The following is a 19,381-nucleotide window of genomic DNA, read 5'->3' as shown; positions in this document are numbered from 1 at the left end:
AATTCCCAATCATTTAAAAATCTTGGGAAATTATCTGCAATCGTGTTTATATGTATTTCCCAAACATTACCTGCATTACTGTTTTCTTCTGCACCTTTAGCAGCTGAAGACTGTACAATTCAGAAAATAGATTAATGGTGGATGGTGTGAAAGAAAATGCTGTTAGTACAAAGTATTCTGCCTCATTAAATGAGACAGGAAAACTGACGAACCATTTAGGAAGCACTGTCATTTAGAATATTCATTTATAGCAACATCTTTTCAATCAAGTATCCGATGCCAGGGATTATGGATCCATTCAGGAATGGTATAATGAGACAGTCCAGTTAACTGGAGTTTGAGGCCCGGAATGCCAGGCGTAGAGATGCCCGAGCTTGGGAAAATCGTCACACACCAAATGGATACACAACTGGCACTGACTTATCATGACTCCAGTACCACTGTACTTGGTGGTGGGGGGGGTTTGGTGGGTGGATGTGTGGTGAGTGGGTGGGGGGGGGCGGTGTGTGGTGGGTGGGTGTGGTGGATGGGTGTGTGGTGGGTGGGTGGGTGGGGGAGGGGTGGGGTTGGGGTGGGTGGGTGGGGGGGTTGGGGTGTGGTGGGTGGGGTGTGGTGTGGGTTGGGGTGGGTGGGTGTGTGGTGGGTGGGGGGGGTTGGGTTGGGGGGGATGTGGTGGGTGGGGGGTGGGGTGGGTTGGGTTGGGGGGGGTTGGGTGGGTAGGTTGGGGGGGGGGTGTGGTGGGTGGTGGGTGGGTGTGTGGTGGTGGGTACTGCAAGCAATTCAGCTTTCTTCATACATCTGCTCCTTGATGCATCTTTGGATAGGACACCTGGTGCAAGAGAAGATCTGAAAATCATTGTGGGTAAGGGGATCAGAATAATTACCAAAAATCCCACGGTGAGACAGTTTTGTGATAATGGGAAGTGTCTCTTTAAGTACTTTCCTCACACTCCAGTTTCCCACACTATACTCTTTGTAACTGCTTTAGTTGCTTTATACAGCCTTGTTTCTTTTTTGCAAAAGTTAAAGCATGAACACCTTACTTACTTTAAGGGGTTAAAAACATCCATTTCCTCCAGTAGTATGCTGTCATTTAGAGAATTTGGAGTGGTTTTTGTTAACACTTTAAGCACCATGCCAGCTTCTGAACCAATAAAGGTAACTGTATAGTTCTGACGTGGACCTGCAGCATTATCGATGGCAATCGCTGTCAGACGGTATCTATAAAATAAGAGTAACATGTCATGAAGGAGTTCCATGTGAACGCCACAGCCAGGAATTGAACACATGCAGTTGGTTGATTCAAGATGTTTTACCTGACCCTTGTCTTGGTGAACCAGGGCTCCTCTATGAGTGAGGGAACAGCAGAATCCATCAATGGATGGGATTTGATGAAGGCCAGTGTTTCATCAGGGAAATCAATAGAGATCTTGTAAGATTCTGCTGGACCATGTCCTGCACAGCAGCCAGGCCTTAAAAAAAAGACAACAATTTAGCAGAACAAAAGATGTTACAGAACTTTATAAGAGTATATCCTGTAATAGATACATGATGGGAAGTTTTTAAATTCTTGAAAAATTTAACAATATAAAGAAAGACTTGCATTTATAAAGTGCCTTTCATGACATGGGACATCCCAAAGCACTTTACAGCCAATGAAGTACAGTCACTGTTGTAATATTGGACACCTGGCAACCGATTTGTGCACAGCAAGCTCCCACAAACAGCAATGTGATAATGAACAGATAATCCGATTTTGCAATCTTGATCGAGGGATAAATATTGGCCACGATACCAGGCTAACTCCCCTGTTCTTGGGTGTTTTGATCTTTGTGTTCAAGTCCACGAGTGGAACTTGAATCTACAACCTGATGAGTAAACTGAGCCAATCTGCCAAATCTCTGATGTGTTATTAAAATTGATAATGGTAATAATAATGTACCTAGGCTTTGGTACCCTATCCTCTGGCACAGCAGTCCAAACTGAGTCTGGGGTCTTCTGTTCTTTAAACCTTCCTTTGAATGATTTTTCAATGTCTTCCATATTGAAGGCACACACTGCCGATCCAGGGATGCTGTACAAGATTTAAAATAAAGGACATCAAAAAATATCCCCTGCAAATTTCATTTGACCAATTTGATTCAAAAGAACAAACAGCTAAAGTCTAGCTCCCAAATTGAGTAGGTTTGGGTCACACTAGATGCTAAAATTTTAAAGACCTGGAGCCTGACCCCCAGCCTGTCCACCTCTGAGGAGTAATGGAGGCAGGACAAGGAGCAAGGTTGCTCTCAGTGGATGTGTTAGTAATTTAAATATTATAATGAGGCTGGCCTCCTCTGATTTAACCTGCTTTACAGCTTTTAAAGTTGTTGGCCGGGTCTCCCAGGCAGTGGGAGACCCAAAAGTTGGAGAAACGCGAGGATGGCATTGGAGAGAAGGTCAGTGCTTTTACAACACTGCTTATGGGCCAGGAAAAGCGGTAGTGCATCCATCCCATCTACCAGCCAACCCCGTGGATGGATCGGATTTACCTGCTCCTGTAGCCAGTCCCAACATACTCCCCACTTGTCTCGAAGCCAAGCCTGTCAATCAAACTGATTTTCAGTGAGGGAATTCATTAAACACAGTAAGCGAGGAAACCCAGACCTTGTTCCCCTCCGAAACTCTGGGTCCCCACCTATGCTTTCCACCTCTTAATATCCAGATGAAATAACAATAATTTGAGGCTAGATTACCCATTCCTCACCTGTTAAGCTGGGTTGTAAATACTCCGACGATAGTCGGGTACCCATTGATTTCTATAATGTCTGTGATAGACTGTAATACATCAAAGTAGAAGAACGAATCCCCAGGAACTGAGCAATTTAAACGAGCTTTTAGAAATGATGTCCAGTGTTTTTCCAGCACCCGCTGCGATCCTCCCATGTCATTCTTGCAAATTCTTGCTACACGTGAATAAACAGCCTACGAAGAAACACAAGCGATTGACTGAGCAATACTCATTTCTGCTGAACCACGATATTAAAGAATTGATTTTAACCATTACTATTTATTTATTCTTCACTTTTAATAAATTACTCCAGGCACCATCGGTAACTAATGCTTTCTTTAGCGGTTGGCAATTTTTTTTAATGGACCTCCAAATATGTATAGTACTCCCAGACCTGCACTACAATATTGAAAAACATATGGTCAATGAGTTGTAACCACTTTAATTAACCATGAGTAAAATGTTTAATAATTTACTATGGCAAATCTATGTGGGATTGCAAGTAACATGAACAGCATTAGTGAGACTAAAATATTTATTAGTGGGAGCCTTTAGAGGGAAGAATAATTTTTAGAAATCTTTCTGCAAAATTGATCATAGTGTCGGTACATCTTAGATTTCCACTTAAAGAACAAATGTGCAAAAAATCTTCATATCAATGCAATTGGAAGATAAATCCCCTAAACATTGATTCTAATTTTATCAGAATGAAATACTTGGCAATTTATAACCTCCCACTCTTTCAAAATGTGTAATCCAGATTAGTCATTATAATTATTCATGAACATGCTTACCATATGTTTACTGAACATGCTGATCTAAATTCAGCAATTTGCTTATTTAAGTGAAATTCATTAATATTTCTCATGCTTATTTGTGGCTGTGAATTGACACTTCTAGAAGAGCTACTTGCCTTTCCAAGATTGTTGTGTTCAACAGCTATTTCTCGGAAGAAGAAATACACATAGTTTCCATATTCAACAGCATGTAGGAAGTGAGGCTCTATTAAAAATATTAAATGCATATTTAGGCTTCTGACATTTTCAGTTACACAAACACACTACTCCTATTTTGTCAGGCACTTGGGTTGGATACACAAATTGCCTTGTATCTCGGAATAAAAGTTCACATTATATTAATTTACATTACATTTTCTGTAGTAGTCTTCAAGTCAGATTCAATTGGGTGCACAATTTTAACAATAACAATACCTTTGATCCATTTGGAATCGTATTTAATTGTCCTGAGAGCTGATCCATCCCCCATACTACGGTAGATGACTGCATCGCTGGCTAGGAAATCAGCAACTGTTGCAGAGTACAATTTATTGTCTAGAATATTAAACAGGTAAAAAAGCAGGTTGAGTTATTCTTTTTAGACTTATTACAGTATGACTTTCCAGATTGTACAATGTTCTCCTGTGGTAACTTTAGTTCCTGGATACTGTTACCGTGCGCTTGTGTATATTACTTCCATAAAATGTATATAGATGGATGTTGTGAGTAGTTCCACGTTGAAATGAATTATGGGCTATAATAATGTTTGTGACACAAACTTGGCATACAATGAGCTGTCATATGCTTCTAAACTTGTATTGATACTATAAACATCATCAATCATTTAGATTCATTGCTAATGAACATCTTACCAGCAAAGAGGGCAACATTGGTTTGCTTGGCATCAAATGGGCACCGTGCCAATCCACTGACTTCTTCGCCATTATAATCCAAAGTATCCAACTGCATAAAATGAAGATAAATTATACCTTTGTGTCAGCATTGTTCTGTACAACAGCTGTGAAGCAATAACATTTTATATGGCTATAATACAATTACTATTGATGTATTCAAGTGTTCTGCTCTTCTGTGACATTAGCATTAACCTTTCCAAACTTCTAATATAGCAAAAAAATTGTTTCTTCTTGAAATAATTTATTAATATTTTTGAAATTAAGTTCATTTTTCATATCGTTCTGATTCAAAGAGTCTTTCAGATAAGGAATCTAAATGTGACAGTTATAGCTCATCCTTTCAGAAATGAAGTTTTCATATAAACTTGCAATGATGAAATATTAAAAGCTTCAAGTCTTTTCTGGACTCTCTTTTTACAGTGTGTGTGTACTGGTTGACCTTGGTGTCCGTTTTACTTTGTTTGAAACTCAGAGGTACACCCAGAGCTGTTCTGTGAGCTTATCAGGGCCTCACTCAATAGCGATAGAAACATTTGCAGGCTGTATTTCCACTGAAACTGTTAATCACTAAGTCTGCAAAGTGCCAAACTGTTGATGGATTGCTGGAAACACATTGGGCTTATTTGAGCAGATAAAGGGATCAATTCTGTTGAATGGATCAATTTTAATTGACAAAAGATCTCATCATTACTCACCCGATAATATCTGCATACAGGGTTAAAAGCGTTTGTGCCACAAACAAAAACAGTGTCGTCAGATTTGGGGACAAAGACTTTGATAAAATTGTGGCATTCATCCTAATAGAAAAATAAATCCAAAAGTACATTAGATAGATACTGCATCTCTGATTTAATCAGTTTACAATAGATGAAGTAGTCTGTCTCAGTCAAAATACAACATAATTCAGATAAATGAATGTCTGGTCCAGGCATAGAATATTAATGCATTATTCCCATTCATTCCAATATCTATCAATATGTCATTCCCATTCACTCCAATGTACAGCCGTGTATCTATCTCAGCATGTCAACATTTATATTAATCAATAGTTTTGTCATTCACTTCAGTTAATGCGCTATGTATGCTACACTCCACTATATGGATATCCTGATCTAAACACAGTGTCTGTGGTAAATCAGCTGGTTATTGGAGTATAATTGTATTGACAGGCAATAATTCATTATACAGTTACTTACCTTGTGTTTGCCCTTCATGGCACAGTTATTTCTGTCTTGCTGCCTTGACTTCCAGGTTAGTTTCTATCACAATGTAGAGTGCATAGATAAATTTATTGTTCAGATTGGACTCATTGATCCAACAAAAAAAATAATAGTTACGACATTTTGTAACAGTATTTTATAAATGGCTTTAAATTTTCAATATTTCTTAGTTGGTTACTTTGTAACCTAGGAGCGCGAAATACAGTGTGCGATAAGCTGGCCAGTTTTACAATTGTACTATCACTACATGGATGTTAGGACATTGAAATATTTCAGCTGAATCTATGTTGTGGGTTATCGGTATCGGATTCTGTCTCCCAAAACCTATCTACATTATCATTTGCAATCTTTTCCTTTGGCACACAAGAATAAGCAGCCTCAAACCTGTACTCAATTTGAGAGTTCTAGTATTTTACAAATTCAGCACAAATTATTGGACAATTTGCCACATTCTAACATCCTCAAGTGACCAAAACTGGCTGGTTCAATTGAATATTCATGTGTTAAAACTGCTGAGTCTGGTTGGCTCTGTTAGCATTTCTTCAAGTGTACAGTGAAAGACAAACAACAGAACACAGATAAGGGGAGGGAAAAAAAAGGACAGTGCAAAATAACAAACTTTAATTTTATATTAGTGTTTTTAATGTAGAAAACGATAGAGGCATCAGAAAAAAATGAGTGCCAAGCCAAAGGAGGAAATATTAGGACGGGTGCCTAACGTGTTGGTGCTTTTAAGGAGGAGAGGAAGGCGAAGAGGCAGAGGGGTTTATTCCAGAGGGTAAAGCCTAGACAACTGAAGGCATGAGAGCTAATGATACAATGAGGGGGCAGCAGCAGTGATGGGGAGCACAAGAGGCTAGAGTCAACATAGCTTGGGTACACCGGAGGGACAAGGGAGAAGAGTAGAGAAATTGCATTAGGTCAGAGAGGAAAGCATCCTGAGGGAGCAGGCCCTAGTGGAGCCAGGGTTTTGGATGAGGTAAAAGTGGCAAAGGATGAGAGGCCAGCCAGGAGAGCGCAGGTAATCGTCACCTCTGGAAGTGACAAGCAGCAGATGAGCTGAGGTGGGGCAGAGATGGCCAATGTTATTTTGCAGCAGACAGTTAATCTTCAAGATGGAGAGGGTACGGTTACCGGATTGAATTGATGGCAAACATATCGGGTAGAACTCTCCCCCCACCCACCGTTGGGGGGGGTTTGTGTGGGGGTGGGCGCGGACCCGATCGGATGGGCAGGACAATTAAGGCCCACCCAGTGTGACGCGCACCCAGAAGTGCTGTGCACTCCTGTGCAGACAGGGGGTTCCCTGAGTCGGGAAAGTGCGTGAAAGAGCACATAGAGGTGCCTCAGGGAGATTAGTTTTAAGTTTTAACTGTTCAATAAGTATTGAAAAAATTTTTATGACATGTCCCCTCATGTGGAATTGTCACATGAGCTGGGACATGTGCATTCATTTCAATAAAAAATTTTGAGAAAATTTAAAATCATTCATGAAACCACATCCTGCCTGTGGATGAGGTTCCATGAAAAATGTGAAGGCCGCCTGGGCTCTTCGCCTGCCCGTCAACCTTAAGGAGCCGAAGATTCAGCCCATAGAATCTGTGGCAAGGGCCACAGACAATGACTTGGGTCTTCACAACACTTAATTGAAGGAAATTGTGGCTCAATTAAAATGGTGATGGAGAAACATTCTGACCTAACACAGGCAGTGGAGAGGTTGAGAGGCATGGTGGGAAAGATAGAGTTGAGTGTCATCAGCATACATGTGGAAGCTGATCTTATACGTTTGCAGACAGTGTTGCCAATGGGGTAGCATGCAGATGAAGGAGGAGGATATATTGAAGAGGATTTTAAAGGAGAGGCCATTGGACATGGATCATGGTGGAGATGCTTAAAAAGGTGCAAATGGAAAAGAGATAGAAACTAAGGTGAGAGTTGGTGATAACCATCCATTGTGGGATAAAGCAGAAAACTGTCCATCCAGTTCACCAAGGAATTGTCCTGAGCACAATGTACAGTGTGGATGCAGCTGAAAGGGTGGGGAAGAAGGTGTTGAAAGGGGAAGAAAATAGGAGACAAAAGTAAAAAACTCAACTTACTTTGCTAGAAATGATTTCTGCCCTTGGAGGATCATTTAAATTAATAGCGTAGACTTGGTCCCTAAAAATAAATACAATTTAATCATGTAAATATATTTGTTGTATTACATTTTAGAAGTTGAGGTCACCATTCAAGCTTAAGCCTTTTCTTTCCTTTTTAAATTCACTTTTGATGAGAATGCCTGCTAGAGGATTTAAGTTTCACGTTTAAATTTGTGATTTAATATAAGTGGGCAAAGAATAGAAAAATAGAGTTTAGCTCAGTTACCTGCCAGCAATATAAAGTATATCTTCGATTTTCAACATCAGCTGATAGTCCAATCTATGTAAAGATTCGTTTCCTAAAAGCCGTCCTCTGAATATTGGATATTGTCTTGAATCTGTGAATGTAGAATTTGGTTACATCGTCACACAAGATTACATTGCTCAGAAATCCATGCAAGAAATTAACTGGTGGTATGTATCTAGTACAAGCCATTTGTAAACATAATGCATTATATTGTAGATTGATTTTACTTGAACAAAACAAAGCTGGCATGTTAATGTTCGACATCAAGCATGGGAGACATTAACATTTGTTTTCTAATTAATGATTGTCAGACTACCAAATGTAGTTGCTGGTACTGATAAGTATTCGTTCAGAGTTCCCTCCTGCTCACTGACTCAGTCTTTCCAGCTTTACTTAACTAATTATCTTAATTTACAGGGAACAGGGCTCCTCTGAACTCCAGTACAAACAGGATGGGAATGTTGAGGTGACATTCAGTGTGGCCAGGATCACATCAGTGTATCTGCTCCTCAGGACGAGTTTCTCTGTTTACAAATTTCAGAGAATGATACTGTATTACCTTGGTCATGTGGGCACAAACGTGGCCATCTCACTTGCCAGACTGAGAAAAAATGCCATGTATGTGTCAAGCTAGTTTAAATAAACATGAAAGGAAGAACTGTTTTTGTGAAAAATAGTTAAATGGACCACTGATTAGAATAGCACACTTACCATTTTTTTCAAATTTAGATGCATTTTCTGGGAGGGAAGAGGTAAGATGTTATCTACAATGATATTGACTAACTTCTGATCCTAATATTAATTTGGCTTTCAGACTAAGACCCTAAAAAGGGCAGCACGTGCTCTCATCTATGCACATAACTGGGATTATTTTAGCAAATGCCAAAAGAGAGAAACAGTGACTTCAGGTACATAGGGTGAATGTCCAATTCTACATCCATCCTGCAGCTAATGCACAAATGAATTTACAGTCAGCCTTGAAAGGGGGGGGGGGGAACAAAAGTAACAGTGCATCAACCTATTTTTGTACTTACACCAACTTCATTCTCTATGTGCATTTGTGATTGGAGACTTTTGGCATTTTTTATTTTGGTCTCAGGATGTGGGCAAGACTGCGTTTATTGCTCAGTCCTAGCTGTACTTAGAAGATATTTGTGATACTTCCCCTTGAATTGCCGCAGCCCTTGTGGTGATGGTGCTCCCACAATTGTGCTTGGTAGAGAATTCCAGGATTTTGACCCAGTGACAATGGAGGAATGGTGATATATGTCCAAGTTAAGATGGCGTGTGACTTTGAGCTGATAGTATTCCAATGATATTGCTAGCCTCCATATTGGTAGATATGATGGGGCTGGAAGATGATGGCTCAGTAAGTTTTTGGCTTGCTGCAGCGCACTCTATAAAAGGTGCATACTACAGCCATCATACACCAGTGCTAGACTGGGTGCTTATGGATTTCAGTGGCAGGGGCACCAAAGCAGAATGTTTTCTCCTGGATGGTGTTCAACTTGATCATTGTTGTGGCTACACCCAACCAGATCTGTGGCAAATATTCCAGCACACACGGGACTAGAGCTTTGTTGATGGTGTAGAGACTTTCAGGGGTCAGGAAGGGTGCCACTCATCAGAGTGCCCAACCTCAGTCTGCTTTTGTAGCCATGGTATTGAGATACCTGGTCCGGTTAGAGTAATATTTGAAAAGCATTTGGGTTTTGAAATTTCCTGCCAGCACCATCTCAGTAAAGCTGATCCTGTCGACCACAGGCCAACTTTGTTGTGCAAGTTTGATTCTCACCTCTTGAGTCAAAAGCTTGTGATTTCAAGCTCCACATAGATTCGAGCATACACTCGGGGAGTGCTGCATTGTTGGAGGCACCATCTTACAGCTGAGATGTTAAATCAAGTCCCCAGCTGCCTGCTTAGATAGATGTAAGACAAGGCACTATTTAAAGAAAAACAGAAGTTCTCCTGCTTTAGGGAGGAACATTGTCCAGGACATTCACCATCAGCAAAGATTATTCTATCATTAATTTCCTCTTCATGGGGCCTTGCTGCATGTACAATATTATATTTGCACTTTTAATGTTTACTCATTGAAGGGAACTAAGGCTATATGTTCCTGACTATCTGCAGTCAAACACAATTAGTTCAGCTCAAGAGGTCTGACTGATGCTGGCCAATGACACATATCCTTAGTTCATTCCCTGAGTGAATATTGAAAATGCTGCAAGTGACAACTGTAGCAGAAATTAATTATTATTTCTTAATATGATAGATGGTAGAATGAATGTCTTAAGTGTAGAATCATAAACAGTGATCTGAATAGTTGACATTCTATGGATTAATATGAACTGTGTATCATTTCATGATTTTTTTATAATAGATTAAATTTCAAGTCTTACTTTACCCTGTCTTTTTCCAATTTGCACTGTAATTATTTCATTGCCAAGAGCAGCAGGCCTGTTTTTGTTTTGTTTGGTTTCACAATTGAATAGTTTACCTTGTCAGGTGATCATGTGACTACATTACTGATTTTTCTAAACACGTTTGTCTGTGCACAGAATTCCAAGAGGCATTTCACTTACGCTGGAACTCTATTGTGTTAATGGGTTCATCATCTTCAGGGAAGCTAACGGCTACTGTTGGGCACACCATCAGTAACAAGAAGGGCACCACAAAGGAGGAATAGTCTGTAGAGGACTTCATGCTGGGAACAGGGTCTTCCTTTGCAAAATGGAAGCTACCTGCAAAAAGAAAAACAGATAAAAAGGAATTTTGTAAATCACACGCCAGCATCAGTTGTAATTCCCTCTACTATGTTCGGTAACTCAGTCAAAGCATAAGAGGAGACTTGATAGGAGGTATTCAAGATCCTGAGGGGTGTGGACAGGGTAAATAGTGAGAAACTGTTCCCACTCACGAGAGCACCAAGAACGAGAGGACTCAGATGCAAAATAATTGGCAAAAGGAGCAAATGTGATGTGAGGAAAAATGTTTTCACCCAGAGGGTGGTTGGAGTCTGGAACAAACTTCCTGAAAAGGTGGTGGAGGCAGCTTCGATTGAGGCTTTCAAAAGGGAATTGGATTGCTACCTGAAAAGAAATAATGTGCAAGGTTACGGGGGGATAAGGCAGGGAAGTGGAGCTAGGTGGAATGCCAGTGCAGACTTGATGGGCCAAATGACCACCTTCTGCACTGTAAAGATTCTGTGAATTTTATCATGTTCTTCTTCAGCTCTTGTTCCCACTGTTGATTTGTAGTTTTAAATCTGATATAGTAATGTAAAGAAACTGTTAAACCAAACTTGATGACTAAGCCAAATGATCAAATGTAATAATGAAGTCTAAAAGATATTTTTTATATCTAATGAGCTTTTTCCCTCCTTGACCAGTGCTTGAGGGGTAAATAAGGTCATCCCATTGCGGATTGTTGGACCTTGCTGTGTGCTGATTGGCTGCTATGTTTCCCTACATTACAACAGTGAACATGCTTCAGAAATACTGCATTAGCTTTGAAGAGCTTTGGGACATCCTGAGGCTGTGAATGGAAGTTGCTTCTTACTTTGTTTTTATGATGTCAATAGCTGTTTGTCACTTGGCTTTTTCTTTTGGCTCAAGAAAAAGCCTTGATATAAGTGCATCTTGTGATTATATTATTGCATCAGCTTGTTTTTCATTAACTCACGGAAGGCAAGAATAAGCAAAGTTCAAAGCTTTGGGCATGTTTTGACAAAATTGTGGCAAACTAAATTGTTTTGTTGATAAGTATTTTTAATTATCGGATGCCAAAAAGGTAAAAGAATCTTTGCTCGCTAAATGTTCAGTATGAAAATTCTATCTGCAAAAAATCATCCGTGGCTTTTTCCTTTCTGTGAATGATCCTTTTTTACCTCATGTCAGAGGCAAACTTTGAAGAAAAAAAAGTTCTTTTCTCTGCCTTGCTTAAATTTACTGTTCCCAGAAACAAGCCTCTATGGTACATCTGGAGTTAACCACTTAATATTTGTAAATGTACACAATCTTTAATTCCAAATGTACCAGAGATTAGGAATTTTTGTCCATTTGAGGTGGATTAGTTTTACAGTAAATCCTTTGTAGAGTCAACATTATGTAAACATGTATGTACAAGGTAACTAAGTTTGTCTTTTATGACACATTAAAGTGGCATGACATTACCATAGCAGAGCTATCGATGAGCGTGTTTGGCCTAGTGTTTCATGTTGAGTTTAATTGTTTTATCAAAGGGGGAGGTATCAGGTTCAACAGCAACAGAAGTAGAAATATATAGAATGACCCAAGTTTTCCCTGCACTGTAATAGAGATCGCGATGCTTTTCACTATTGATGGTATCAAATTTAACAATTCTTATATGGAACAATGCTGTGAGCAGAGCTCACCAATTTTAAAGTCTTTTACATCACAATCTTCACTCCTTTCCAGAGGACACAGGCATATGCAGGGCTCTGGTTTCCCAGGTGTCGGCAGCCCTCTGGCACCTTGCTCAATTGGCTGTCCCTCCTCGTCGGAGAGCTTTGTCTTCACACGCACAGTGCCCAGCAGCAGACAATGGATAGAAACAGGAACACTGGTTCATTTTCCTGCTTCTGAGCCTCAACTACCCCAGCAAACAGCATAGAACATGGATCATTTCAGTCTTTATTTCTCAGTATTGCAACATGCAGTGCATTTATTGACTGGGACACCAGGGGGGCTCTTCTGTTTCTACTGGCATCAGTGTCCAATGGATTTCTAATTAAAGAATGGTCACAATGACTTAATTATTGCTCAGTTTCCTTGCAGTCAATTAATTTGAACATATTATATAAAAATTATAAGCCCATACATTTATTCTTTAGTTTTGGAAAATACTACAGTGATCAGTAAAATTACAATGCTGTTAAGTTTCATTTAATTTTCAATATTAATTGTCCAAATCTTTTAGGATAGTGCATCCACTTTGCCACAAGCTTCCTTCAGGCAATAATCAGAATTACATGCAGAACATGAAGCTCTAAGTTTAAGATAAAGCCACTTAAAACTTTCATTCTACAGCTGAACATGATGATAAGTGTGCTCCTTCAGTTACAGTGAAGGATGACTTTTTAATCAGAGAGGAAGTAGTATAGATTCGGTAGCAGCTGTCGAGTGTAGACAATTTCAAAAATGTAACATTTACGAATTTATGTTCCCTTGGACTTTGAATTTCATTGCACAAATTCAGCAATTGTTTGTCCTTGTAAAAGGCCTTTGGCTATTGCTGATGAGACTTTGTGTATCATAAGCTTGGATGCAATAACCAAATGGAAAAAAAACGAGGTTTCGATATCACCTTTCAAAAGATCACCCAGCCTTGTAAAAGGCCAATTTACCATTTTTGATCAATGTCAAAACAGCATTTGTTCCATTAAGAACATGTTGAAAACAAAACAGTCTTAATAATAGTTGAAAAGGGCACCTGGGTTTGCTTCTGTTCTAGATCATGAAAATAATAAAAAAAGGGCCACGATCAGTGCTATAGCAAAGGAAACTTCTCAGTCCGATATATCACTGATAAAGAGCTTGAAAGCCTGGTAATGCTAATTGATGCAAACACTCAGAGGTAATTGGAATTGCTTTCCTTAACCTTCATAACTTTCAAGGTTACAGTTACTTTATTTTTTGAGTGGTTCCTGTCATCTATTTATATATATGCAGCAAGGAAATATGAAAATGGAGAATTGTCTCTCTCCCCAAGGAGAAATAAACACACCTTATTGAGTCAAATTACCCACAGCTTTGTACAATATTGAGATGTTATCAAAAATATATGTCATGAATATATGAGATTTATGCATGGCTCTTGCAAAATTTCAAGAGAATAATATAACCATATTGGTGACACCTTTTAAAATTTGTAGTGATTACAATGATGTGCATTGAATGTTGAGCAAAGCCAGCCTAGCTACAGAATAACAAACCCGGCTAATTAGTGTTCCAGTTGCTTTTCCCTTGTCAGGCTTTGATGTACAATACTATTTCATTTTTAAACTTGCAGTTTATGATTATGGAATAAGTTACAATTTAGGTGCGAGGACATATAGGTGAATATTCAAGCTGCAGGGGTCATCTCCTCAAGTCAACTGATGCAGTTTGCAGGTGCTATCCCAAGTATACAATTCCTCAGAGGTTTAAAAAGGGCCAAATTAAACACAGGCTACATTGCAGGTCATCATAGCCAATTAAAATGGTTACAAAGTATGTTTGTTTTTGCCTCAAGACTTAAGCATTTCGCTAATATTTTTGCACTTTGGTGGTTGAATGTCTTTTAAAAAAAATTTGGATAGTAATGAATGTAAACACAAAAGGTGATGTATTGAAGCTTGCTTGATTTACACTGGCTTAGCTGCAGTACAGCAGGAATTATGTTGTTGAGAAACTCTGACTATTTTTGTGTTGTCATGTGCTAAACTGCAGATCCAAAAGGAATCAGTGACCTTAGTTCTGTACCATTGATCTACAACTCCAGCTCTGTTTTATGGGGTGACTCAATACATAACTGGGACAGGCAAACAAATGAAGCTGGTTAAACTAGTCTGCGTTGTTTGAACTAAGTCCCTCGAGTCAGGTTCAGGGTCTTTAGTTTAACTCTTACACTGTTTCAAATATATGAACCTGTCATGTTTCAAATATATGAACTTGTCAATCTTTTTTTAAGTCACGTCACTGAGAATAGGTAAGCCCCCACCACCCCCACCCCAAACAAAACTAATTTAGGAAGACATTACCATTTTAGGCTAATTTATTACCCATTGTAAAGCATGCGCAAGGAAAAATAAGAAAAACTTTCTGCTGCTGCTTACTGCAGATTTATCGATGAACAATGATGTATAAAAACAGGATGTGTATATGATAACTCCTCTACCAGCTGGTGATTTCTCCAATGCTTCTATTCTGAGTTTCAAAGTTCTGTGGCTGTATCATTTTAATAATTTAGTTTCCAAATTTTACACGAAATCAGCGAGGTCCCGAAAACACTTCTCGGCTTTGCAGACTAATAGCGATTATGCTTTATCTGTGGCTTGATTGCTTATGTCTGAAAATGCAGCTTTTACATTGATTACACGCATTAGGGAGTTGCTTTCAGGAGATCAACTATTTCCATCGTCAACTCTGACACACAAACCTTTTGCCCGGTATGGACTTGTTGAAAAGCTGAGCAGATGGGAACATTTGATGTTAACCCATAACACAACATTTTAATTGTATTTTTCAAATCATATCTAGAAAATTGAGTCAAATAATTTTCCAGCAACTATTATAAAATTATGCAGTCAAGAAGCATTAAACTAGGGCCCCAAACTATAACACTAACATGATGATTCACTTGAATCAATCCATCAATCTCATATGGTGCTTATCATGTGTGATTGTCACCATTTAATGATTGGTATAAAATAACCAAGATTTAGTCGTTTGGTAGTACAGAATTTGAATGTTGCTGAGAAAAAGAGACATGTCTAAGCTTTTCGTCGTGTATTCATCAGGACACTTGTAAGAATACCAATATAAGGGGAAAACAACAATTTATACTTTTTGTGAAGAGAGTGCTGATTGGCTGGCAAGTGGGTGTTGCCATGGAGAATGCATCACTGATGGTGACTGACAGTTAACTGCCAAGCATTGTTAGAAATTTAAACCAGGCAGCTTGATCCTGATTGGTCAAGGCATTGCCCTGAGGAATGAGTCAGCAAATGGCTGTCACTTATTGGTCAAGGCATTGCCTGTTTCAGCTAATCAGCGTCAAGCTGCCTGGTTTAAATTTCCAACAATGCTTGGCAGTGAAGTCAATCCCCCACCATTAGTGCATTCTCCATGGCAACGCCACCTGCCAACCAATCGGCACTCTCTTCACATGCAGTATAAATTGTTATCTTCCCCTTATTGGTATTCTTACAAGTGTCCTGATGAGTGCAAGATGAAAAGCTTGGACATGTCTCTTTTTCCAGCAATAACTAAGATTTGTTAACCATGCTGATTCGCTGGAATATCTCAAGAGATAGACGGAAGTAAAACTTCCAGTTAAGAACAAAAACAAACATTACCCAACCAAACAGTTCAATCAATTTCTTTCAAATTCAGAAGATCAAATGTACTTTTTTAGAAGTGGTTTCAATAGTCATTTTGATTTTCGGCTGAACTGAGTATGTCTCTATATAAATAACATTCTTTTGTGTATGTATAATATGTACAAAAAGCTATTTTGTATAGAAAAAGAACAAAAACTTATCCATAAAGTCAGTCACTGTACACTAAAAATGGCTTTAAGAGATTCAGACTGGATATAGTAGCCTTATGGCACTGGTACAGGTCAGCCAACCCCAAGGAATATCACCAAGGCAAACTGTGAATTGCATTCAGTAAATCTAGTAATTTGTAGGTTGGCACTAGATAAATGAGCACGAACGTTGCTAGACCATCACAGAACTCCAGCTGATCATTAATGTCCTTAAGGAAAGAGAATCTGCCAAAGTTACCTGGTCAGTGCACATGTCTCTAGTCCCATATGAAGTGGTTGACTCTTAACGCCATTATGGTAACTAGGGATGGGCAATAACTTGGCAGTGTCACTCATTTCAAGAACAAAAAAAAACGTTAAATTCGGGACAGAAAAATAAAAACTGAAACTTACCCATGAAGTTAGCTACTCCATGTTGGAAAAAGCTTCAAGAAGCTCCCCCTCCTCACAGCCTTTTTCTCTCTCCTGGGGTCAGGACTTGAGAGACCCTGCTGCGCTTCCAGTATCTCTGGCTTGCCAAATAGAATGCTTCAGTGCCACTCTGTTGTAGGGTTTAAGGGTAAACATGACACACTCAAATGGCCAATCTTGCTGTTAATCATTAACGAAAGACTCGGTGCTTTAAAAGAAGCATTTCAATTTTCAAAATGAACAAATTTTTTTCTCACAGATACATCTGATGGAAAAATCAAATTCAAGATAGCGTTGTCACAGATTGCTGTGCCCCCAATATGATTAAAGAAGCAAGCCCGTACTTCTCTCAAGACATGGTGGCTTCAGTAGTAAAATTTTGAACTGTTCCTGGGCTCTGTGCTGCCTCCCCAGTCCCCCGCCCAATGTGCTCTGCTTTCTGACACTGTCTTTCCAAATGTGTCTGACTTCCTAGCAACCTCCTGTGTTGTATTTCACTCCCTGGCTTCCCCCACTTTGCTCCGTCCCCTTAACGTACTGTATTCCACAGAATGAGACCAAACACACTCCAGACTATCCCGTGAGCAATAATGGAAAACTGGGCATCATTTTATATTTGAAAATAAGATACTGCTGATGCTGGAAATCTGAAATAAAAACAAAAATGCTGGAAAAACTCAGCAGGTCTGGCAGCATCTGCGGAGAGAGAAACAGAGTTAATGTTTCGAGTTCGTATGACTCTTCTTCAGAGCTCTGAAGAATCATATGGATTTGAAACGTTAACTCTGTCTTTCTCTCCACAGATGCTGCCAGACCCGCTGAGTCTTTCCAGCATTTTTGTTTTTATATCATTTTATATTTGTTTGCAATTCTTTTTGCACAGCTTTTAGCTAGTTAAAAACTAGTCATATGGCTCCAAAGGTTTTAAAATGTGGTCACACATTTAACCAAAACTAAAATGTGTGGACTGTGAACTCATTTACAGTATCAATAACTCATAGCTTTGTCCAAAAATAAAAGTTCTTCAATAATCACCCTTAAACATCTCTGTCAATACCTGGTGAATTTTCAATCTAAAATTGTAAGACGTCAGAATTATCCACTGATTGTACCCACTGACAAAACCAGTCTGCAGGTGTGACCGTTGAACTGGATCACTGCAAGGCGAGGCCAAACAGACAAAAGGCACTTCATGTTCTGGATGTTAACTTTAGTTACTATAGCTGGACAATGCAGCCAGTGGTGTGGAAGGAACAAATAGCTGTAGCCAGCTGTGCTGTTCACAGTCAGTTGATCTTTGTGGGGCTCAAAATGATTCTGGAGCCAGTAGTCTGTTGTGGCCAAGGACAGGATGATGGATGATCTACACAGTGTCCCACTGCACAGAATGGTAGAAGTTCACTTTATGTCTATTAAAATGCTAATCTTTGTTAATTAACACAAAAAAGTAGAGGAATCAAGTTGGAAAAAATAAACACTAAAAATGCAATGGGTACCATACACATTACAAATTTGATTCTGGTTCCTGAAACATTGAATTTGTGCTTAAATATGCCTGTTTGCTGACTGTAAAATCATCTCAGTTACGTTGTTTGAAGCATTTAGACCCAAGTTGCTTTTCTTGTATTAACAGCTCTCTAGTCCATTCATCCTGAACAACTGGCAACTGAATGTGGTGCACGCTGTTACAGAAGGGGGCATTAATAGGTCAGTAGCATAGCAAGTGATCAACTTGAACCAAAACCTCCATTTTGTAAGGGGTTGATTTTTAATAAATGTTTTCTCTGGGTGGAGAGAGCATAACCAGACACCAAAACTGTTCAAAAATATTATCTCTGCGCTTGAAAAAAAATCCAGTTTATTGTTGTTTCATAACTGAAAACTGTCAAACAAAACTGAGAATGTGGCTTAAATCTCAATTTAATCTCCAGCATTTAGAAACCACCAAATTAATGCAGCGTGGGAGTGAATATCACATTTATCTTCTTTATATGCATTTTTGCACTAATTTATTTAAAAGCTGAAGATGCAAAAATTCTTGTGCTTCAGTTTCACAAACATAGATCACATGAAGAGTAGATGACCAGGAGACTTTTTAAAAAAAAGTGATTTGCGTGATCTGGAGTGCACTGCCTGAAAGGATGGTGGAAACAAATTCAACAGTAAGATTCATTAAAGTACTGGATGAATGCTTGAAGGAAAAATAAAGTCACAGCACTGTGGGCTTAACTGGAAAGCTCTACCAAAGAGCCAGCACAGGAACGATGGGCCGAATGGACTCCTGTGCTGCATCAGTCTACAATTCAATATTATTGTATTTTTCATTTGTTGATCTACCAGTTGATTTACTGCGGGCTTAAGGATCTCTAGACCTTGTTTGACTTCCAAAATATAAAAAATGACTTCTTGCGCAAATAATTTATCTCCATATCCCCTTCCCTGGTTAAGGAGCCAAACAATGTCTCTAATAATAAATGTCAGCAACTGTTGGTATATGATGAAACAACAATTGAATGGAACAAACATCAGTTTCACTATCCTTAAGGAGTGTTATATTACTGCCAGAATTCAATTATTGTACTAATAAAGTAAGTAAAAAAAACTCAAGTGCACTTACCCAAGTACACT

The 19,381-nt window shown here is 39.1% G+C and overlaps 1 protein-coding gene across 11 annotated transcripts in view; it reads right to left on the bottom strand.

Annotated features, from left to right (window-relative positions):
- Positions 1 to 19,381, bottom strand: part of sema6d (semaphorin 6D) — a 287,153-nt gene that overhangs the window by 16,267 nt on the left and 251,505 nt on the right. For 10 of the 11 annotated variants that reach the window (XM_078529935.1, XM_078529931.1, XM_078529934.1 and 7 more), the window contains 12 exons: positions 10,654 to 10,812; positions 8,048 to 8,159; positions 7,780 to 7,840; positions 5,657 to 5,719; positions 5,156 to 5,257; positions 4,419 to 4,509; positions 3,982 to 4,101; positions 3,684 to 3,772; positions 2,747 to 2,964; positions 1,943 to 2,074; positions 1,317 to 1,472; positions 1,048 to 1,221 (listed from right to left, as the gene is read on the bottom strand). In XM_078529935.1, coding sequence (XP_078386061.1) covers positions 1,048 to 1,221; positions 1,317 to 1,472; positions 1,943 to 2,074; positions 2,747 to 2,964; positions 3,684 to 3,772; positions 3,982 to 4,101; positions 4,419 to 4,509; positions 5,156 to 5,257; positions 5,657 to 5,719; positions 7,780 to 7,840; positions 8,048 to 8,159; positions 10,654 to 10,774 — 1,439 coding nt within the window. In that variant the 5' untranslated portion in view covers positions 10,775 to 10,812. Of the gene's footprint in view, positions 1 to 1,047; positions 1,222 to 1,316; positions 1,473 to 1,942; positions 2,075 to 2,746; positions 2,965 to 3,683; positions 3,773 to 3,981; positions 4,102 to 4,418; positions 4,510 to 5,155; positions 5,258 to 5,656; positions 5,720 to 7,779; positions 7,841 to 8,047; positions 8,160 to 10,653; positions 10,813 to 16,735; positions 17,250 to 19,381 lie in introns of those variants that run through there. The other variant, XM_078529933.1, reaches the window with a different exon arrangement.

The sequence above is a fragment of the Cetorhinus maximus genome, chromosome 26 (assembly GCF_964194155.1).
Source record: "Cetorhinus maximus chromosome 26, sCetMax3.hap1.1, whole genome shotgun sequence".
Taxonomy (NCBI): domain Eukaryota; kingdom Metazoa; phylum Chordata; class Chondrichthyes; order Lamniformes; family Cetorhinidae; genus Cetorhinus; species Cetorhinus maximus.
Note: the sequence above shows the minus strand (reverse complement) of the source record. Positions and strands in the feature narration are given on the sequence as shown.